Here is a 23783-nt window from a genome sequence, read left to right as displayed (position 1 = left end):
ATTTAAAATATTTTAAATAAGTTTCACTTTTTTGAAGAAATAAATGACTCCAAAAATTGCTAAATTTAGATATTTGAACCTGTAAATGTATTATATTCTTAATCTGAAACAATATGACTTTTAATGAAAGATTAAAACTAGGCGATATCTAAGAGTTTATTTTGATTATTTGGAATATTAATATATTTTCCATTATACTTAATTCTAATTTTAAAACTTTCATTTATTTTATTATCTAATATTGATGTGGTTTTTATATCATTCTGTTTTTAATATAATTCGAATGTAAAATTAGCACAATATGGAGGATATTATTCTATAGTTTTTATTTAAGAATATAGTTCGCTCTTTTATTTATTTAAATTTATCAATTCAAACAATTATAACAGTGGAACAATCCTACTATCGTGAGTAATTCCAATTATCATATTCATATTAATTTAATTTTGTATTTTTAGATCAATTATCTTAAGTAAGTAATTAAGCAAGGGACTTATAGTTACTCTACTGTAATATTATGTATATTATCCATGCAACTTTTAGAAAGCTTTAAGATAGTTTAATAAATCATATTCGAATTCACTTAAATTATAGCTTATTCCAAAATATTTTTAACTGAGAGATATGTCAAACAAAGAAGATACATCGAAATGATTAAAATCTTCATGAAGTTTAATCTTGTTTTTTATTTATTTTAACTCCTTTTCAAATTATTAAATTTCTTCTTATACAACTTTCATATTTTACTTTTTCTATTCATCAATAACGTTTTTTTTGTTTGGTAAAGTTGGATTTAAAATATGATCATCAACTCCGAAATTTCTAATTGGAAAAGGATAAACTTTCAAATCACACCCTTAAAATTCAAGTGTTTATTGAATTTACTAGTTATTATTTTAAGAATTATCACAAAAATATGGTGGATTTATTTGATAATTCTAAATACTGCGACTATTGATTTAAACAGATTCTTCTGGATATAGGCCTTACATGAAAGAATTAGCGCTCTGAAGGCATCTACTTGAATTAGATGAATAAATTGAAATCTCATTTATATCATAATTTTGTCCTAAGAGTTTCTTTTAACTAATATATTCTTCTCTAATCAGCTATCCTAATTTTTTTTACTAAACCATTCCAATGTGAGTCAAATGGCCTTTATAGTTAAGTTATTGCTCATAATGTTGATGACCTTTTAAATGCTATCCTTTCATAGAATATCTATGCCCATGTCTTATCAATTAATAGGCAAAAATCAAGCGATATTAACTTATCAGTTGATTTGAACAAAAGCAATACTTCATTTTATAAGCACTCATATTATAAAGTAGTTAAGAAAGTAATTAATTAATAACTTGTAAAATCTAAATTTAATTCTAAGAAAGATCTTACTTACTTAAATCAAAAAATAAATAAATTATTTCTATAATAATAAATTTTTATTATTGAAATATTTTATAAAATGAAGGTAAAAATGATAATAAATGGCTATTTGAATATAAAATATTAATACATTTTTTGATTAGAAATGAAATTTATTTTTTTAAATTTGTAAACTTTTTAATATTATTTTAAATCAATTAAAATATAAAGAGTAAAAAAGAGATTCATTCATTCATACATAATATATATCTTAGTATTTTAAAAAATTAATTCACTTTTAAAAACAAACAAGCAATTAAAATAAATCATTTAGTAAATAAAAATCTTAAATAAATTAGAAAAATGAATGAATTTTTAAAAAAATAAAATTTGAGAAATTAATTCGCTAAAGCATATATAATTTTGAATTATATTTGCTTTTACTCAAATGTTTACTATAAATAAATCTGATAAAATCTAAAAAATAGTATTTACTTTATGCAAAATATTTGTTAACCTCTCTTTTTCTAAAAAAATAGAACTATTATTGTGTAGTTAGGCAAAATAAATATTAAGCTGATTGATTGAAACCTCAAAATTAATTAAATAGATAACAAAATATAAATATCTTTTAATTATTTGGTAGAATACTTTATTTATATAATAGATTTTATTAAAAAAATTCACTTTAAGATTTTTAATAAAAGCTAAGTTTACTTAAAATAAATAATTAGTTTTATTTAAATAAAATTAACTATTAATTGAAATTCATATAATTTAAATTTTTAAAATATGCATAAAATTTCCAAATCTCACATTTTTTGGATCTAATGGGTATTAAGTTTTGATGTTTTTACTAAATATTTTTTTAAAAGGTAGAGTTAGAGAATCTGTAAGTATCAAAAAATCATCAGATTATATTATATTTTCTTTTATCTTAAAGCTCATATCGCTGTGATTTATAAAATCTGTAGATTGATTTAACTATATTACTGATTATAATCCTGGTCTTTATATGTAAAGAATGTTTTCTATTTTATCAAAATTTTTAAGGGATTTTGACAAATAAATATCATTTTCAAGCCTAAGAGCAGCATTTACAGACACTAATTACTATTAAATATTATAGAGCAAACTTCTTTACATTTTTTACTTGCATAAACCCATAAAATTATTTAATTCACAATTTTGAAAGCTACTTTGAAGCATATTTAGACAATTTTCAAAAGCTTCTAAATACTGTTTATTTTAAAATAATATCGAGGTGGTTATCGATTCATAAAGATTCTGCTTTAGGTATTCGTTAAAATCCTCATGATTAGAGTAAAAAATACAAGCAATAAAGTTGGATTTATGTTTCTTGGTTTCATTATTTTAATCTTTAGTAATTTAATCATTATGATTACTTTAGCTATGTGGTAATTCAATCACAAAATAAGAAGAAACTTTTTAAACATTCTTAGTTCTAGTTTAGCATGCAAATTCATATTTTATATTATTGTTTTCTTTAGATATATAATCCAAATAGTAAATATCGTGCCCTATATTATACATCTATTTATTTATTTATATTTTGTTTTAACTTTATCTTTCTACTTTCTACTAATTAATTATATGATTCATTCTAATCTGATTAGCAATTATCAGAAAATAAATTTTCTATATAATTTTTCTAACTGAATTAGAACAATATACAAAATAAAAATAACTTTATATATTATATATATTAATATGTTAATAATGGCTTTAAATAATAATTATTATTATCCAAAATAATTTTTAGTAATTTATTTGTTTATTTATTTAAATTGTAGAGTATTTGTAAATTAGAAAATATAACTAATTATCTTAAAAATAAAATTAATATTTTAAAGCAAATTACACTTAAAAAATTGCAGGCTTAACATTTTGATAATTTTTAAAATAGTATAAATATTTTTTGTGATGGAAATAGATTGTTTTGAAAGTTAATATACTTAAATTTTAGCCTAAAAAAATAATTAAAATAGGTATGATAGGGGTGTTTTTAGTGAGATAAAAATTTTTAAAAAGGATTAAAAAGCTTATTTTTATGTTAATTAATTAAATTCTTATCTACTTATTTTAGTCAATAAATCAAGAATATGTATTGAAATTTCCATTTAAAGCTTATAAAGTTGTTTTATTATCAAAAATTAAACGTATTTATTTATTTATTTATTTATTTATTTATTTATTTATTTTGTAGATTGATTACAACAAAAATGAATTTTTCTAAGTAATTAATTATTTTAAGCATTTAAGTTTAAATTTATATACAATAAAATAAAAAAACTTACCGTAAAAATGTATTTTGATATTCTAACATCTATTTTAGGAATAATAAATAAATTAAAATCCATTTATTGTAATTAAAAAATTATAAAGATTTATTTTGTTAAATAAATTTTTTTTTCATTTAAGTTAAAATAAAATGTTTCATAATAATTAATCATAAGAAGACTACATAAAATTTAGGATTTATTTTGTAGAATCAAAATATTTTTTATAAGAGCTAAATGAATATTTTTAATTATCTTCAAAACTTTAATTTTAGAAAATACATGGTCCTACCATTAAACTTTATAGTATGTTTTGGGTATTTAGTACGCACATTTTCAGTAATTTAATCATTAGAGCATTAATTACTACTTAAAATAATCTCTTTTATCTTTTTTGAACTTTCTTTTAGCTGATAAACGTAATTGTCATAACGTCTTACATCCTTAAAATCATCTACTTCATTATAAATTTCATTATGATTAATGTCCATGCTATTTTAAAGCTTAATGCACCATTTATTTTAATATATATCCTATTTAGACCCAGATTTGCTCATAAATACTTAGTCTTCTATGAACATAACAAGATTAATTACACCTAAATAAATTTATTTGTCTCCATTATATTTTTAGTATTATGAAAAAGAAGATTTCAATGATTCAATAGAATCTAAAAAGGAATAAATGCCTTATATTATATTTGAAAATCCTTCTAAATATTGCTTATTTTTCAAATAAATATTGTCAGTTAAACAGTTTTAAATATAATTTTTTAACTTCTCAGCTATATCTTTTTATTCATCATAAATAACACCTGCTATGAAATTAGTTTTTGAATCGTTTTATTCGTCATCCTCAATCAAACTATTCAAGTCAAAAATAAAATAAACTACATTTCTTTAAGATGTTTGTTCTGTATGCTCGCTTGCGAATTCATACTCTATTTATGAAACTTTACCTTCAAAAAACTATAAAAAGTGTTCTTTTAAGACTAAACAACCCATTTATTTGTAAGCAAATCAATAAATCTGAATGTTTGTTGTTATCAAAGCATTTAATATAAATATAAAAAACTAGACAAGATATTTAATTAAAAACGAAATTTAATTTATATAAAAGCAAATTAATATGCACCATACCTTAAAAAAATTTTATAATAAACAAAAAAATCGATTATTTTGTTTTTTCTAAATAAATCGGCTTAAGCCTCATAAAATTTTTTAGATTTTAAACACTGTTGATAATATATATTCAATTATAATTCAAAAAACTGATCAAAATTTAATTTTAAGGAAGTACATATGAAATTATAGATCATCTTCCTATTAGCAAGGATATAATTTTCTGACATCTGAAAGAATGGTTTTATCATAACACTAATTACTACTCAAAATTATTTCTTGTAAATTTTTAGTCAGATTTTATTTAATTTCATAATAATTATTTTGTTAGTCTACCAAATCTGTTTATTTGTCTAATTATCTATATTTATTATCAATTTTTATGTACCATTAATTACTTACTTAATCTAAATTGCTAATTGACTTAGAAACAAATATTTTATCTCCTACTTTCAACATTAAGTTCGTCAAAAAATAATCTATCAAGCTAGAGTAAAAATATGACCCTTTATTGTTAAAATTTTTTTGAGATTCTGAAGAATAAATAAAGTTTTTAATGGCTGAAATTAAATTATCAAATCCTTCTAAGTAGTTGCCTAGCTTAAAATAAATGTTATCTTTCAAACAAGAGGATATAAATTTTCTTATATTTAATGAAATATTCTATTAAAAATCATACAAGATACCAACAATCATATTTTATTTTTAATTTTCTTAGATAATTTCAGAATTAGGATTAAGCTAATCTAAATCTATTGCAAAATAAGAAACTTGATCCTATACTAATTGATTATAATATTCACAAGCGAACTCATAGTTCGAATCAGATACTTTTCCCTCAATAAATTGCAGATAGCAGTTTTACAATACAAAGCACCCCATACTTTTATTCAAGAATTTTATCCTTTTAAATAAATTATTTATGCAATTTGATTATTAAAAATATTAGGCATATCTTTTTTGAATAAATTAAGTATTAAATAAGATGAATAATCTAAAATAATAAATTCTTAAAAATTTAATTTTACAATTGCATTTGTTTGAGTAAAGAACTGATTTTTTTTCAATTTTTCTTGAGAACTTTTTTTTCCACTAAATTATTTAAAATTTAAAAGTTATCTATTAAAAGTATAAATGAGTAAAAAAGTTATCAAAATATTTTTGATATTTATTTGCTAATTTTAGAAATTAACTATAAAATAATATCATGTTGTATTTATTGATAATAATAAATTATTTATTTATTGAGTTTGCTTTGAAGCAAAAATGTATAGCATATAATAACACAAATATAAATATAAAAAAATAAAATATTTTATAATTATGTTTGAATTTAATATCATATTGGCTTATTTAATAATTTAATAGATATCTTCTGTAATTTTTATATTAATATTTCCTATTTTTTTTCAATTAATTAAATTATTATAAAACAGAAAATATATTTTTAAAAATTAAAATTAATTGCTATATTTTTAAATAAATCTTTAAATTAATTTAAAGTAATCAGTAAATTAGATTTTTGATAAAATTCATGATTTTTAATTAATATGTAAATTAAATTGTTAAACTGAAATTAGTTTTATATTTAAAATATTTGTTTCTTACTAATTACCTAGCTTAATTTATAAGATTTACTCTTAAATTGATTCAATAAATTGAGAACATGTTGAAATTGTAACTTAAAATTTATAAAGCTGTTTTTCTATCAATAATTTTACAAAAATATTTATTTTACAAGCTACAAAAAAATGAATTATTTTATGTATTTACATTTAAATTTATAATAAAATAAAAATTTAATTTATTTGATATTCTTACAACTATTTTAGGCATAAAGAAATTAAAATCCATTTATTGTAATTTAAAATATAAAAAAGATTTACTATTGTCAATATGAACTTTTTATATCGTTTTAGTTAAAATAAATTAAATATCTTTCAACATAAATAATCATCAGAAAACAAAAAATTTTGGATTTAGTTTTTAATTAGTAGTATCAAAATATTTTTTATAAGAACTGAATATATTTATTTATTCATCATCAATACTTTAATTTTAGATAATACATGGACTTATAAATAGTATTTACTTTTCTTTTTGGGTATTATTTACGTACATTTTCAGTAATTTCATCATTAGAACATTAATTACTACTTAAAATGATCTCTTTTACCTTTTTCGAACCTTCTTTTAGCTGATAGATATATTTATCATAATTTATAACATCTTTAAGAAGATTTACTTCTTTGTAACTTTCAATAAATTAGATACCCCAGCTATTTTTAAGCTTAATGAGCCACTTATTTTAAAATTTATAGTTTTTAGACCCTGATTTACTCAGATAAACTTAGTCATTTATGGACATAATAAAATTAACTACACCTAAATACATTTCTTTGTCTCCATTATAGTTAAAGTACTATGAAGAAGCTTTTAGTGATTCAATAGAATCTAAAAAGGAATAAACGCCTTATATTATATTAGAAAATCCTTCTAAATATTGCTTGTTTTTCAAATAAATATTGTCAGTAAAGCAGTTTTAAACATAACTTTTTAACTTTTCAGCTATATCTTCTTATTAATCATAAATAATACCTGCTATGAAATTAGTTTTTGAATCTTTTTATTAGCCACCTTCAATCAAATTATTCAAATCAAAAACAAAATAAGCTAACTTTCTTTAAGATGTTTGCTATTTATGTGAACTTGCGAATTCATACTCTATGAATGAAATTTTACCTTCCAGAAACTACAAAAAGTATTTATTAAGGACTAAACAACCCATTTGTAAGCTAATCAATATATCTGATTTTTGTTACTTTATCAAATTATTTAATAAAATTATCAGAAACTAAATCAAGAAATTTAATTAAAAACAAAGAAAATTTAATTTAATTAAAAACCTATATAATAATTAATACACACCACACCATCCATACATATTTTATATTCAATTTTATTAAAAACAAAAAAATTTATTATTTTAATTTTTATGTTAATTAATTAAATGCTTTCTATTTATTTTAGCCAATAAATTGAGAATATATAATATATTGAAATTGGTATTTAAAATTTATAAAGTTGTTTTATTATCAAGAAAGAAATAGAGATATTTATTTATTTTGCAAATTGCAACTAAAATGAATTTTTCAAAGTAATTAATTAATTATTTTATGAATTTACATTTAAATTTTTTTACAATAAAATAAAAAAACAAACAAACTTACAGTAAAAATATATTTTGATATTCTTAAATCTATTTAACGCAATTATGAAATTAAAATCCATTTATTTTAATTAAAACTTTCTTAAGATCTCTATAGTCAAAATAAACTTTCTTTTTTTCATTTAGTTTTAATAAATTAAAATCTTTCAATAATTAATCATCAGAAGAAAAAAAAATTTTAGATTTAGTTTTTAATTTGGAGAATCAAAATATTTTTTATAAGTACTGAAAATATTTATTTATTTATCTTCAAAACTTTAATTTTAGATAGTACATGCTCTTATCATTAAGCTTTACAGAATCTTTTGGGTATTAAGTACGCACATTTTGAGTAATTTCATCATTAGAACATTAATTACTACTTAAAATAATCTCTTTTATATTTTTTGAACTTTGTTTTAGCTGATAAACGTAATAGTCATAACTGTTTACATCTCTAAAAAGATTGACTTCATTGTAATTTTTATTAAGTTTGATGTCAATGCCATTTTAAAGCTTAATGCACCACTTATTTTTAAATATCTCCTTTTTAGACCCAGATTTGCTCATAAATACTTAGCCATCAGTGAACATAACAAGATTAATTACGCCAAAATAAATTTATTTGTCTCCATTATATTTTGAGTTTTATGAAAAAGAAGATTTCAATGATTCAATAGAATCTAAAAAAGAATAAGCGCCTTATATTATACTTGAAAATCCTTCTAAATATTGCTTATTTTTCAAATAAATATTCTGAGTTAAACAGTTTTAAATATAACTTTTTAACTTCTCAGCTATATCTTCTTATGAATCATAAATAATACCTGCTATGAAATTAGTTTTTGAATCTTTTTATTAACCACCTTCAATCAAATTATTCAAATCAAAAACAAAATAAGCTACGTTTCTTTAAGATGTTTGCTAATTATGTTCACTCGCGAATTCATACTCTACAAAAGAAATTTTACCTTCCAAAAACTATAAAAAATGTTTTTTGTGGACTAAACAACCCATTTGTAAGCTTATCAATCAATCTGATTTTTTTGTTTTTCAAAATATTTAATTAAATTATAAGAAACTAGACAAAAATTTAATTAATAACAAAATTATAATTTATATAAAAACAAACCAATCTAATAATCATACTTATCCCAAGCCTTTTTTACAATCCCAGCCAATTAATACTTAAAGAATTATAAATGAGAAAATAAAAGCATTTAATTGATTAAAAAGTAAATATTCTGGAATTGTTCTATTCATCAAAAATAAAAATTAATTAAGAGGTTAATTTGAAAAGGGTGTTTCCCTTTCAAATTTTGCTTTCAATTTAGTATCTTATTTGCCTATTTGGTAATCAAATAATTTTTATATAAATTTTCTTATTTTTAAGTTAATTAAATTCTAATTAAGAGAGAAAGAATAATTTATAAGATACTTAATGCTTATTTTACTAATTAAATAATTAAATTTATAAGATTTGCTCCTTATTTTAGTCAATAAATTGATAATATGTATTGAAATTGTCATTTAAAATGTATAAAATTACTACATTATCAAAAATAAAATTAATTTTTAAATGTAATTAATTATTTTATACTCATAATTTTAAATTTACTTTTAATAAAAAAGCTTCAAGCTAAAATTTATTTTGATATTCTTTCTATTAGGTGTGAAGAAATTAAAATCCATATATTTTAATTAAAAAATTATAAAGGTTTCTATTTCCAAAATGAGCTTCCTTCTTTTATCATTTTAGTTAAATTAAATTAAATACCTTAAATAAAAAATAACCATCATAAAACAAACCATTTTTGATTGAGTTTTATAATTTGTATAATGAAAATATTTTTTTATAAGAACTAGATATATTAAATTATCTTCAAAACTGTAATTTTAGATAATACATGCTCCAAACAGTAGTTTCTAACATTATTTTGGGTATTAAGTAAGTACACAAACACACTTTGAGCAATTTCATTATGAGAAAATTATAATTATTACTAAATTTTTTATCTTATTTGAAACTTCTTTTAGCTGGTAAACGTAATTATCATAAATATTTACATCTTTAAAAAGATTTACTTCATTGTATTTTTTTATAAGTTTGTTACTCATGTAATTTTAAAGATTAATGCACCGCTTATTTTAAATATATCGTTTTTAGACCCAGATTTACTCATAAATAAATACTTAGCCTTTATGAACATAACAAGATTAATTAAACATTTGTTTAGTCCATAATATTTATAGTATTATGAAGAAGATATATTTCAATAATTCAATAGAATCTAAAAAGGAATAAGCTCCTTATACTATATTTGAAGATACTTCTAAATATTGCTTATTTTTAAAATAAATATTGTGAGTTAAACAGTTTTAAATACAATTTTTTAAGTTCTCAGTTAAACCTTTAAAATTTTTAATTATAATTTATAAAAATAATAAAATTTATTATTAAACAATAAAAGTAAATTAAAAATCTAAAACCAAAATTAAAAAAATTCTTATTTAAAAATTTTAACACAAACAAACAATTTCTTATTTATGTTTTTAAAATATTTTTTATTTATAAAAGGAAGAGGTTTGTTTGTTTGTTAGTTTGTTTATTTGTTTGTTGGTCTTAAACCATATTATTTCTATAACTAATTTTGAGAGACAATAAACTAATATTATTTTGTTTTAGTGTTATTATTTTTATTTTAATAAAAAAACAAAAAAATTTAAGAAAAATATTTAGAGTTAAGTAATAAAATAGAATAATAAATCTTATTTTCTAATAGAATTGGATTGTTAATAGAACAGGAAATCTTCCTTTCTGAATATATAAAACAAAGAAATAACTTTATAAGGGTAGAAACAAACAATCTATGATTTTTAGAAATATATTGCATAAAAAATAAATAATATTTAGATCGATTTTCAAATATAATTAAATTAGTCTTTAAATTTGTAGATTAAATAGTAAATTTAGATTAATTTTTGGAGTTTTATTAATTTAAAGCTTATAAGTTTAGCTCTATAATCTGAATATTAAAGTTATTAGTTGATATTATTGCTTAAAAACATTTTTTTAAGTTTTTATTATGTCTTTCTTTCTTTAATTATCTCATTTTTATTTAGAAACGACTAAAAAATCTGAAAAAAATAAGAATACTGCTTACTCATGAAAATAGAAATCATGAGTCAATTTTGTTTGATTGGCTGAATAAATATGATAAAACTGATTAAATAGTAGATTTATTTGCAAAATAAAATATTATATAATTTATTTTCATAATTATCTCTCCTCCCTCCATCCCTCCATCTTTTACAAATTATTTTTTCTGATTAATTGGATAATTAATATAACTATCTAAATAAATCATCTTTAAAAATATTAACGTAAACTTAAAATTTATTGTCATATTCTATCACTCACTCACTCACTACTTATTAATATTTACATTTGAGAGTGATAATTTAAGCAACAATAAAAGTAGATGATTGTTTGTCTCTACAAAAATAAATGTTAAAAAAATATCTAAAAATGTTAATAAATATATTTCTATAAATAAAAATACAAACTCAAATTAAAAATAAGATTTATTTAAAATATAAATTTTTTTCAGGATAATTAATATCAAACTAAAGCTGAAAATATTTGCTTGCTTAATTAGAAATAGGTGGATTATGTTACAGATTTCAAGCATATAAAATAGCGATATAATGATTTGAATGCTTTTATCTATCCATACAATGACTATAACTATTAAAAGTGCATATTATCTCAAAGATTAATAATATTGGACTGAATATTAAATTTTTTAAATTGTTTACATTAATTAATTGTTTTGATTCTCGATAATTACAAATTAAAAAACAATTTATAGAGGGTATTCTTTTATTAAAATTAAACAATATCTAAAAGAATAATAATAAATTTATCAACTAGCAAGCTTAAAAAAAAGAAGGATAAGAGCCAAATTTTTATTGAACAAGATTAGATTTAGGCTAGCAAAAAATATATCTATGATTACTGTAATAAATGACTGTAATAACTCAACTTTGCAATGTGGTATGACCATAACAGCTAGCTTATATGCCTTTTCTGTCATGGTATTTTCATTGGTTTGCATAATTAAAATGTGGAGATCTACTTTAAATCTAAAATTTGAGTCACTATCATTACTCACAACATTTGTTCAAAGCATGCTTCAGTTCATATAAAATTTTTTAATAGAAGATATTCGTGTGCTTCTCAGCAGCTAATTTGTGCAAGCTATAACCTTTTCTTTTGTGGCAATGAGCTTTACTCTACTTTATTTCAGGACAAATATATTGAAGCCTTAAAAAGACTAATAAGCCAAGCGCATAATATTAAGGATATTTATAATTTACAAAGTTTTGATTATTGCGATTGCAATTTATGTGCTAGCTACCTTAAAAAAAGGAGATTGTTAAAACTGGTTTTCTTGGAGCTACTTCGTTCCTCTAACCCTAAGTGGGTCCTCAATGCTAATTAGTTTTGTTTTTGGTATAGGGCTTTATAATAAAATATAAAAGGAGAACATCATCGATTTAGAATAAAAAAATGTATAAGAAGATTTGTAAATTTAAAAAAAAGGGTATTTACACCATCTTTTAAAGAGCTAGGTCCGCTCAATAATTATTACATATTTATTCACCACTGTAGCTCAAATAGCGCTGAATGTAATCAGAGAATACTCAGTAGAACCAAGCATTGTTTGCACTGATGATTATATTTTCTCTTCATTTAAAAATGAATCTGAAGTATTTTTATTTTTCTTTTCGTTGGTAGAGATAACTCCATGCTTGATTGTGCCCTATGTCTTTTATTACATTCCATTTTCTAAGGCTAAAATTAATAAAAACCGTGAAGATTTAATCTTTAAGTTTGAAATTGGAGACTCTTCAGATGAAGATTCTACTAGCAACAGTAGACAAGGTAGTCTTTAGAGTAGTTTATGTGAAGAAACAAATTAAAATTCAATTAATCAATACAATGACGAAGAGTACGAATAATCAAATGTAGTTTGTGCAAAGTTTGTTAGCAATTATAGTCAATCTAGTGAAATAAAATCATCAAATTTACCATAACCATAAACTATTCAACCTCTCTCTAAGTAAAATTCAGCTTAAAAGAAACAAACAGAAAATAATGAACATGATGACAACACCATTCCTGAAAGATATAAAAGAAATACTATTGATGGAATTGCAATCTTGAACTATGGATTTAAATTTTCTGATTATAATAATAATAATAATATGTAAACGCCTCATAATAATTGACTCAAATAATTTAAATGAAATTTAATTAAATAATAAAAGAAATTTAAAAGTTTAGCATGAAATATATAGATAGATACTTATTATCAAATAAAATCTATTAAAAGTTAGCTTACAAAGCCAACTTTTTCTAAATAAATATAAATCTTATCCTAACAAATTTTAACAAAATGTATTTTTATTTTCTTATGATATTTATAAATATATATGTATATAAATTTGATAAATTAAAAGTATCAAATATAATATATCAAAATTACTATATAAATGATTCTTTATTAATTTATTTAACAATTAATTAATTTTTAAGTTTAAAAAATATTTCATTAGATAAAAAAATTAATGAAAAGTAAATCTAATTAATAATCCAGATAGATAGATTCTATTTTTATCTATGATTTTATTTGATTTTTTAGATGGATAAAATTAAAAATTAATTTAGAATAATTACATTGCTTTATTTACAATTAAATTATTTCTTTTTGATTTACATTTGAATGAAGAAATTATTTCAAATTCAGATAGACTTGCATCGTTCAAATATTTTGTCTAATAGCATATTGAAAAAGTTGATGCTCTAAAATTTTGTATATAAGTATAGATAATAAATCAATTATGTTGATTAGAAGGTCAAAATTAAAATAAAGAGTTTATTATATCAGAAATATTTGTAAGGGATTGTGGATATACTTTATCAGAAAAAGTTCATTAAACTTACTTTTTAATTTTAAATTAAAACCCAATTAAAGTCTTATGTAATGAAGAGCATTGGAATAAAAATATTTTAAATTTAAAATCTTATTTGAAGTTATTGGAGATTGTCAGATTTATAAAAAGTTTAATTTTATATTTAAAAATTTTTTAGTTTTTTAATTGAAGTTAGTATTTTTTTTAATAGATTATAAGGTAAGCAATAGAAATAGTTTTTATAATTAATTAATTAATTAATTTATATAATAAACAATTATCAATTATTGTGAAACAAAACATTTATTTTATTTAAGGAATTGGAAATTTATCAAATTAAATATTTAATTTTGAAAATATATCAGAAAAGATATGGTATCTTTAATAAGATACATCGATATCAACAGAAAAGGAGAACTAATTAATTTACTAATGATTAATTTTTAAATCAAAAATAATTTAGAATAATCAAAAATTAATAATTTAATGTAAAATATGAAGATAATGAGAAATCATAAACTCTATACAATACTGTGCTCAATTAATGGATTAATCCAATGTTGTGAAGTAAATTTTTAAAATAAATGCCTTTGTTGAACCTTACAAAAATATTTTGTCTCAATTTCTTACTTAATAAGTAGTTAAAAATTATTTCATACTTAAAATTGTAGAGCTATTATTTCACAAAGTAGACTTTGACATAATAAGAAGATAATCTAATTATATTGCTCAATCAAAATGAAGATGCAGTCTTTTTTTTTTTAAGAATTGTATGCTTGATATTAAGTTGTGCAAGTGTCTTTTTTTATTATAGAGAGAATAAGAAAAATTTGAATATTGTTACCATTCTTATTTTACTTATTTGCACACCTCCAAGAGTGAATGCTATTGTTCATATTGAAGTAGATTATCAAATAGACTCTATAATTAGCATATTTTCAACTCTCAAGTTTATTGAAATTATCAAATATATTTTAATCAATAATGAATATTACAATAAGAAGCATTCTTTTTGGTTTTCTTTTAAGAGTCTTAACTAGTTTAGACCTTTAATGCTAATTTCATCAATTACCCTTCTTTTTATTTTTGTTTTCAGTTATATAATATTTGTGCTTGAACTTAACAAACAGCCTGAATAATTTAATTCAATATTGTAAAGTAAATTGCCTAAAATTATAAGTAAATATTAGAAAATCTATTTTATATATATTAGGTGGATATTTTGTTATTGTCGCAGTAACAACAGTCGGTTATGGAGATCTGATACCTAAAACTTACCTTGGAAAAATATTTACTAATTTTCTATGTCTTTCAGGTTAAGTTTTATTGAGTCTTCTAGTCATAATACTTATAAGCTTATTCAACCTTACTGATTAAGATTAAGAAAAAATAAAAGCTTTTGAAAGACCTTATTCAGAAGATAATCAATTTAGAATGCTTTTAGGAAGGGTTGACATACACTCAAATATATCTAAAGTTTAATAAGGAATTTTAGATGAATTAGAATTCTTGATAGAATCATTCGAATACTAAAAACAACAATAGGTAAATAAATAAATAAATAAATAAATATTCTTTTTTATTATATTTAATCGATGTTTATATAAAACATTTTAATAAATCCTAAAATTTATAAATAGAAGCTAGCTAAAATGGTTAAGTGTTGTATATCTTCATAAGATTTTATATTTAAATCAGAATAATTTAAATTAATAAATTATTTTTTGGATAATTGATATTAAATATACTTAAAAGTAAGTTTTTTCTTTTAAAACTCAAATATTTTAAGAAAAATAAATAAATCTTTTAAATAATTTAAATAAATTATAGCATAACCAACTAAAATTTTTTAAATTGAGAATTAAGTTAAAGCTTGGAATAAATCCTCTTTTGTTAATTTAAATAAAATAAAATAAAAATTGTCAATCCAATAGATAGATTGAGAAATAATATCAAAACCCAGATTAATAATAAATATTAGTTAACAATATTTTTTAGATATTTATTAAATAAAACTAAAACATTTAAAAAATTTTTTAGGTTAATAATTTTTTGTAAAAAGTAAACTCTTAAAGAATTTGATTAAGCTTTTGATGAAGCTCTTCAGGATTTAAGTGAACATGCTGCTGAGTTAAACATGTGAGAAAGGAAAATAATAAAATAAAATATACTTGTTTTTTATTTATATAAAAATTTGATTTATTAATTTATATTTCATCGCTTATATTTATTTATAAGATGAAAATAAATATATCTAATAATTAAATTTGATTACAATATATTTATTTATTTATGTATCTATTTATCTATATGCTATTATATGTTACAATTATAATTCCTTAATTATTTATTTATTTAATGCTTTTTTGTTTTATTGAAAGTCGATCTATGACTAAACTTCATTCATTTTAGCCTCATTTGTTCATAATTAAATGTTTTAGTCTAGTGGTTGCTAAAACTGAGAATTGGGCACGCTTTTTAAATTTTTAGAAATTAAATAAATTTATGAAAATATATTTGTTTGTTTAAAATTTACTCTTAATCTACGTCTGGCATTGAATTATCTAAGAGCTTCAAGAGAATCAGGTAAATGCTTACGAGAAGCACCACCGTCTTTAATCCAAGCATGATTCAAAATCTATTCAGCATTATATCTTTATTTGGGATCAACTTTTAATAAATTTTTGATTAAATCTTTAGCTTGGTTTGAGATGGGATCCCACTGAGGAGAAGGGAATTCAAACTAACCCTTCTTAATCATAGCAAAAAGCTTCTCGTTAGTATCTTCGTAGAAAGGAGGGAAACCACATAATCTTTTCATTTATTTTAAAAAAAAGTTAATTAATTGCTTTTCCTATTTTATAATATTTTTGATATTCTTTGCTTTCTTTTTTTAATGCATTTATCTAAATATTGATTTTTGCTTGGTTAAATTTAGATGAATAACTTACAAGACATAAAGAATAACTCCGATACTCCAATAATCAACTGCAAAAGTATAGCCTTTGCCTTCCAAGATTTCAGGAGCAATATAAGAAGGAGTACCACAAGCTGTTGTCATCAACTCATCTGAAATAACTTTGGCCAAACCAAAATCAGAAATCTTAATAGTTGCATCTGGATCTGGAGAAGTGTATAATAAATTTTCAGGCTAGTTAGTGTACAAATTTTAATATTAAATATGATAAAAAGAATTGAATTAACACAAAATATATGTATGTAATTATTTGTTTTAAATAAAATTCTACAAAAATATTTAATACAAAATGTAAAATTTGGATTTAATAATTCATTGATTACTTTTAAATCTCTATGTGCAATACCCATTTTGTGACAATAATTAATGGCATCTACTATTGGCTTAATAACATCACAAGCTTCTTTTTCAGAATAGAATTCTTTTTCTACTATTCTATCGAAGAGTTCTCCACCAGTCATGAGTTCCATAACCATGTAAAACTTACTCTTTTCGTCATAAACACAAGTGCATTTGACAATGTTAGGGTGATCTATCTATTTTTTTAATTATATAGTTGCAATTTTAAAGTTATAAGGTCCAATTAATTATTAATTAATTACATTAGCCATAATTTCGCATTCTGTTTCAAGGGCAAGCTAATCATCGTGCTCTAAATTAGCTCTAATTTACAAAATACATTTTATTGATTCTCCAAAGAAAAAAAAAGCTCTTACTTGTCAATGACTTTTACAGCAACTTCTTCATTATTCTCTTTTCTAATGCATTTATGGACTACTGCAAAAGAACCCCTTTTATTTTTAAAAATTGGAAATTAACAAATCGTTTCCTTGGCTATTTTCATTAATTCATTCAAGCTTTTTAAGGCAAGCAGTATGAAGAAATAATTTTCTTTCTCATAACAGTTTAATAGCAATATTGTGAGTGAAAAGTAAAATAAAAATGAATGAAATTACTCTCCTAAAACTTTATCAAATTTAAAATCCTCTTTGATATTTTTAGTCTTGTAGAAATCGTTTTGCATTTCTTCTATTTAACTAACTTACTTACTACTTTTTTTTTAAGAAAAAGAATTTATGTATTTCTTAATTTATTTTTATAATTTTTAAAGATTGCTGGATTTAATGCAAGCAACTTTGATTGATTTATTTGATTTGTTTTTATTAACTCTGCGAGGTTGAATAATAAATTATAAAAAATATGAATGAGTATCAAAATGATTCATTCTTTTATTAATATTTATCAAGTTTTATTTACATATTTTAAAATTTTAATAACTCAAATGATTCTTGCTTGCTTTCTTCATGCGAAATTGGTAATTAACAATGATCAATCAATCAATCAATCTATCTACATATTTATTTATTTATCAATTAATAATTTATTTGAATTTTTTTTTAGTATCAAAAACTTTATTTTAATGCTATAAAAATTTATTGCATCAAATAAATAATTATTTCTTATAATATTTATCATAGCAAAGAATTAATTCAGTAGATGTTTAACTTTTTAGAATCTCCAAACTTATTTGTTATCCATAGGTTGATTATTAAAAGTAGAAAATTCTTTACAAAATGTAATGTGTTACCCATTCACATTTTAAGATTTCCTTAACTTAGTTTACCTGCTTTTTCCCTGTTAGATCTTGCTTCAATTACTTATTTACTATTTTATTTAATATGTATTGGACTCGTGAGTGTAAGTAACCTGATTAATTTAACGATTTCATAAGTGAAAAAAAGAATATAGAACGAACCTTTCTTTTTTTTGTGATTTTTGAATATTTCCATGTATGTATGTAGTTTTTAATTAATAATTAATTCTATTTATTACTAAAATTAGTTAACTCCACCACTAAATAAATAAATAGACAGACTTCTACATAAATTATCTTAAATAGAATCATAAATCAAATTAATGAGTTTTGGTAAAATACTTTGCTCTAAAAATACTTTCATTCTATTACATTTAAGTTTAAATTTGTAAAACAAATAAAATTTTGAAACATCACGTGAGACCATTTTTAGGATTTTATAAATTTTCTGAGAAATTCTTACTTTTTATCAAAATAAAATTTATACTATTTTAATCTAAGTAATTGAAATTAAATTCCATAAGAAGAAACAAATATTTTAAATTTCACAAACTAGCAAGCAAACAAGCTTTATCAAGTTAGAATTTAGTGTCATTAAAATTTATAATTAAGATAATATCAATAAAAGAATAGGAAAATGAGTAGTGCTGCACCTAAAAATGTATTTGAGTTATTTTAAACCATAAGTTTCTAGCGATGTTTTTATTTTTTTACAACAGTAAGTTAGTTATCCATTTATGAGCAAGATTTTAGGAATATCATTCCTTAAAATGAGCGGAGATAGAATATATTCTAAATATTATACCACTGCTTTTCAACAATCTAAATTGAATGTGAACAATAATAACATTTAAACATTCGAAGGTTAAAGAAAATTTGAATAAGACATCTGCAATAAAGCAATCAAGCTAAAAATCAAAGATATGAAACCAAGTTAGAGTAAAAATAATTATTGCAAAAACTAAAAAACATCTATCTAAAATTATAGGAAAGATTAAGCTTTTTATAATTTTAAAATTGAATTTGCACCTCTAATTGATGTTAAAAATATTATTTTATTTTTAATAGCTGAAATATTTTCATTCTACTAGTTGAATATTGTTTTCAAAAAATTCAAAGACGTGTTATTGTTTATATTTTCAGATTAAGAAGAAAACGAAATTCTCCTAAGTTAAATCCTTGATGTTATATTAGAATCATTAAATCACATAACACAGTATTAAATATTAATTGAAAAGATGACAAAATTTTATTTAAAATAAATAAAAAAATAAACAAATAAATAGAGACAATATAGATGTAGAATAAATTATTTCCAAATTTGAATCAGTTATTACAATCATAGATGAAATCATCCATGAAGGGTAAACAATATCAATTAATTACTAAGCTTAATTTAAATATCAAAATATATATAAATTTATCAAATAGAATTGTAGTAAACTTAGAATCAAATACTTTGTTAGCAAGATCCATGATGGCAGACACTCATAACATGAATTTAAACCCTAGTGATAAAAAAGCCTTTTCTTCTGTAATGAAAACAATGTAATTTAAACCTCTAAATTTTATTTATTATTTATAAAGGTGTTTGATATTGCTAAGAGTAAAATAAAGTAGCAACTTCATATGTGAAAGCAATAAATGCTTAATCAGTTAATATTTAAAAAATACCTTATAGATTATAATCCTAAATGTCTGTATCTATTAATAAGAAATAAAAATTTGTAAAAAGTGTTATCAAAAGTGCATTTATATCAATTTATAAAAAGTAAATTTTAAGTTGATTTGATTATATTTTAGCTAAAATGTAAAATAATTATATTTATTATAATATCTTTTAAAATCAAAACAATTTATTTATTCATTCAATTTAATTAAATCTAGTCTTTTAATCAAATATAACAAAATTCTATCTAATTTTTTCATTTGTAAAAGTTTAATCATACTTTTATGATTAGCTTAATTGAATTCTTTTGAATGGAAAAATTGAATAATTTGTTAATAAATACAAACTATTCATAAAAAGTATTTCCCTTTTGTTTAAACGTGTTTAAACAAAGGAGTACTAATTAGATTCTATATTAATAATAAGCATTTTAGCAAAAAATGTTTATTTAATTTAAGTCTAAATAAATTATTTAATTATTAATTAAAAATCAAACTAAAATATAAAATATTATTAATTCATTCATTCATTTAAAAAATAAGTTTTTATTATTAATGAACGAATGAATTATTTAAATTTAATTTAATTTATATTAACTAATACAAACAAACATTTATCATATTATCTAAACATAATTCATTAAATTTTTAAAATGAAGTTTTATCTATCTATATACCTACCCATCTATTCATCATACACACAAAAATACATTAATATTATATTAAATAGTTTTTACTTAATAATTATTTAATAACAATTTTTCGATATCATGAAATATTAAAAATAATTTTTTTATTTATTTATTTATTCATTCATTCATTAATGATTAGATAATAACTAATTCTTATATTTAATTAATAGAATATTTAAACAAAACAACAATTTACAATTTTGTGTTTTTTTTAATACTTCCAAACTATTTATCAAAGTTTTTGTTAATTTTTTATGAGATCATTATCAGATGGAAGGTCTTTATTAGTCAATTATATAACGCTACCTGGAATGGATAAGTGATCAAAATTAATTGAAAGTGATGGAAGTTTGTATTTGTTGTAGAGTACCATTGCTAACCAGAAATGAAAAATAGTTATTATAAATGCTGCAAGCGCATATAAATAACTAATTGCATTCATCCAGGTCATCAGAGGATATACTCTACCATATGAAAAGGTTACAATTATGTTTATTATTAAATAGGATAAACACCCGATTGCGGTTAGGATAAATTATTTTCTTCTAAAAATAATATTATTTATAGCAAATTCTATGTAATAAATTATAAATATTATGCCATGATAACAAACATTTACGAACATCATCCAAGAGTCATCTGTAAATTTATTTTTGAGGGTAGGATAAATACAACCCCAAAAAAGAATAAGAATAGTGAGAGAAGTAGCAAAGCCAAACTAAAAAAGGAAGTGCTCTAATTTCCAAAATACAGAAAATTTAACTCTTTTAACTTTGTAGTAAATCATATCAGCTACAGCAAATATTAGGTAGAAATGCAACAAATTAAGTCCCCAAATAGTTAAAAATTTTAAATTTGTGAGCAAAAACAGAAAATTTAAGTTGCCATTATATATCTAAAACCACCATATTGCGTGCACAATTATTAGTAAAACTACTCTAATACCTAAAATTGCATTAAGATTTTATTTAATCAGCCAACTCTCGTTTATCTAAGAGCGATCTTCATTGAAAAATTCTAACATTTCAAAGAGTTCTATGATTAAGAGTAACTATCTTTTCTTTGTATTTATTAAAATGAACAATAAATAATTTATTAGAAATACATCAAAATATATTTCTCTCTATCTGTCTGTCTGTTTGTCTATAATTAATTAAATATCAGATTATATAGAAAATTAATTCAGAATTATATTATTGCAATTAATTAAATATTCAGTTTTTTTAAATTTTTTTTATTATAGAAAATGCTCATAATATTTTAAAATAATTACTTTGCTTCAACATTTTAAATTAATTACCATAATTTTACAAACATTTTTATAAATCATTCATTTAAACATATTTAATTTAAAATCTAAAATTTAATGATGCTTGACTTTTTCATTCTAAAAATAGTGTATTATTATATCATTATATACAGTATTTAGAATATTTGTTTATTTTTGTCACTTTTCTTATAAAAAATAAACACAAAATCATGAATGGTCGTTCAATAAAATAAATGATAGATTTAATTGATTTATTATTTTCAAGAAAAAATTCTAAAAATATCATCAAATTTTAGATTAAAACATATATATTTATTTATATAAGTGTTAATTATAGTATAAAAAATCAAATTAAATCCACCTTTTTTAATTAATTGTTTTTAAATATTTATGTGTTTAAAGGTTTATAAATTGATAATAAAGTTATTTGAGCAAATTAAATTAAACCTAAACAAAAAAAGCATTTTTAATTTCAAATATTAGTAGAAATAACAATAAAAGTATTTATGATCACTAAAAGTTAACAGAATATACTGTTTGTGTAAATATCACCCAATTAATTTAATTATATTCATTATAAAAACGTAAGGCTATTAAAAATTTACTTATTCCTATTAAAAAATAATATTCGCAAAACAATAATTTACTTATTAGAGGTAAAATCGAATCTATTGTTTGAATATGCAAAAAGAAAGATGAGAATATATTAATTTAAATTACAAGATAAAAATGTTTGTATATAGATATTGAATTTAGATATAAATATATTATTTTTTTCAAACTTTTTCTTCTACTTTGATCATATTTGTCTCTGAAGATAAAGCTGGAAGTTAAATATTAGTAGTTGTAGGAGTGTTGGATAATTATACTTAGTATATCTTATTATATTTAAACTTATGGTAAAGCTTCATACCAAACCAATAGTGGAATAGAGTTATTAAAAAGGCTACTATTACGTAAATATAACTTGTTAAGGAAACCCAACTTATTATCGAGTAGACTTTTTCATAAGAAAAGGTTACTATGATATTCACTATCATGTATGCAACACATCCTGCAAGAGTTAAAAAAAATTATTTCCATCTGAAAATAATGTTATTAATAATGTATTCTGCATAATAAAGTACAAATATAATACCATGATCTGCAACATTAATAAACATCAGCCAAGAATCATTCTTAGCACTTTCACTGAGAGTTGGATATATGCCAACCCAAAAAAGAAGAAAAATTGTTAAAGAAGTAGCAAATCCAAACTAAAAGATGAAATGCTCCAACTTCCAAAGACCTTATAAATTTTTTTATTTGACTCTAAAATATATCATATCAATCAAAGCAAATATCAAATAGAAATGGAGTAAGTTGACTCCCCATAGAGTTAAGTATTAAAAATTAGTAACTAAATAAAGGAAATTCACTTCTGTTGAATTGTAGATTTAAAACCACCATATAGCATCAACTAGTATAAAAAGAGTCACTCTTATAGCTAATAGCGCATTTTAATTGTTCTTTAGGATCCAACTCTCATTTATCTAAGAGTGATCATCGTCGTAAAATCCCATTTTATGTAGTAATAATAATAAACTTCTTATTTGTATGCTTTTTTTTGGTT

At 20.8% G+C, this 23783-nt stretch overlaps 10 protein-coding genes across 10 annotated transcripts; 5 read left to right on the top strand and 5 right to left on the bottom strand. All coding sequences in view use genetic code 6, as the record gives it.

Annotated features, from left to right (window-relative positions):
* Positions 1-23: 23 nt before the first annotated feature.
* Positions 24-1340, bottom strand: TTHERM_00011250 (histidine phosphatase family (branch 2) protein; the record flags this gene model as incomplete). Its single annotated transcript, XM_001008204.2, has 1 exon — positions 24-1340. Exon 1 carries the CDS (start codon positions 1317-1319, stop codon positions 24-26), a length of 1296 nt encoding a protein of 431 aa, XP_001008204.2. The 5' UTR covers positions 1320-1340.
* A 966-nt stretch (positions 1341-2306) lies between these two features.
* On the bottom strand, positions 2307-2759 carry TTHERM_000011249 (transmembrane protein, putative; the record flags this gene model as incomplete). The annotated part of the gene is made up of 1 exon (XM_012795659.1): positions 2307-2759. The coding sequence occupies one exon, from the start codon at positions 2757-2759 to the stop codon at positions 2307-2309; it is 453 nt and encodes a 150-aa protein (XP_012651113.1).
* Positions 2760-3919: 1160 nt separating this feature from the next.
* On the bottom strand, positions 3920-4666 carry TTHERM_000011248 (hypothetical protein; the record flags this gene model as incomplete). Its single annotated transcript, XM_012795658.1, has 1 exon — positions 3920-4666. One exon carries the CDS (start codon positions 4664-4666, stop codon positions 3920-3922), a length of 747 nt encoding a protein of 248 aa, XP_012651112.1.
* A 2161-nt stretch (positions 4667-6827) lies between these two features.
* TTHERM_000011247 (hypothetical protein) lies at positions 6828-9008 on the bottom strand (the record flags this gene model as incomplete). Its single annotated transcript, XM_012795657.1, has 2 exons — positions 6828-7420; positions 8858-9008. 2 exons carry the CDS (start codon positions 9006-9008, stop codon positions 6828-6830), a joined length of 744 nt encoding a protein of 247 aa, XP_012651111.1.
* A 2994-nt stretch (positions 9009-12002) lies between these two features.
* TTHERM_00011240 (transmembrane protein, putative) lies at positions 12003-13286 on the top strand (the record flags this gene model as incomplete). Its single annotated transcript, XM_001008203.1, has 1 exon — positions 12003-13286. The coding sequence occupies one exon, from the start codon at positions 12003-12005 to the stop codon at positions 13284-13286; it is 1284 nt and encodes a 427-aa protein (XP_001008203.1).
* A 1056-nt stretch (positions 13287-14342) lies between these two features.
* TTHERM_00011230 (cation channel family protein) lies at positions 14343-16052 on the top strand (the record flags this gene model as incomplete). Its single annotated transcript, XM_001008202.2, has 3 exons — positions 14343-14537; positions 14642-15128; positions 15184-16052. 3 exons carry the CDS (start codon positions 14343-14345, stop codon positions 16050-16052), a joined length of 1551 nt encoding a protein of 516 aa, XP_001008202.2.
* A 332-nt stretch (positions 16053-16384) lies between these two features.
* Positions 16385-17971, bottom strand: TTHERM_00011220 (kinase domain protein; the record flags this gene model as incomplete). Its single annotated transcript, XM_001008201.3, has 7 exons — positions 16385-16444; positions 16507-16783; positions 16922-17121; positions 17271-17483; positions 17550-17610; positions 17664-17738; positions 17904-17971. The coding sequence occupies 7 exons, from the start codon at positions 17969-17971 to the stop codon at positions 16385-16387; spliced, it is 954 nt and encodes a 317-aa protein (XP_001008201.3).
* Positions 17972-19178: 1207 nt separating this feature from the next.
* On the top strand, positions 19179-20176 carry TTHERM_00011210 (nonclathrin coat protein zeta2 subunit, putative; the record flags this gene model as incomplete). The annotated part of the gene is made up of 6 exons (XM_001008200.3): positions 19179-19202; positions 19261-19480; positions 19610-19757; positions 19828-19905; positions 19973-20075; positions 20129-20176. The coding sequence occupies 6 exons, from the start codon at positions 19179-19181 to the stop codon at positions 20174-20176; spliced, it is 621 nt and encodes a 206-aa protein (XP_001008200.2).
* Positions 20177-21171: 995 nt separating this feature from the next.
* On the top strand, positions 21172-21558 carry TTHERM_000011209 (hypothetical protein; the record flags this gene model as incomplete). The annotated part of the gene is made up of 1 exon (XM_012795656.1): positions 21172-21558. One exon carries the CDS (start codon positions 21172-21174, stop codon positions 21556-21558), a length of 387 nt encoding a protein of 128 aa, XP_012651110.1.
* Positions 21559-23067: 1509 nt separating this feature from the next.
* On the top strand, positions 23068-23598 carry TTHERM_000011208 (hypothetical protein; the record flags this gene model as incomplete). The annotated part of the gene is made up of 1 exon (XM_012795655.1): positions 23068-23598. The coding sequence occupies one exon, from the start codon at positions 23068-23070 to the stop codon at positions 23596-23598; it is 531 nt and encodes a 176-aa protein (XP_012651109.1).
* Between the last annotated feature and the right edge of the window lie 185 nt (positions 23599-23783).

This window comes from Tetrahymena thermophila (genome assembly GCF_000189635.1).
Source record: "Tetrahymena thermophila SB210 genomic scaffold scf_8254803, whole genome shotgun sequence".
NCBI classification, from domain to species: domain Eukaryota; phylum Ciliophora; class Oligohymenophorea; order Hymenostomatida; family Tetrahymenidae; genus Tetrahymena; species Tetrahymena thermophila.
This window is presented reverse-complemented; position numbering and strand designations above follow the sequence as displayed.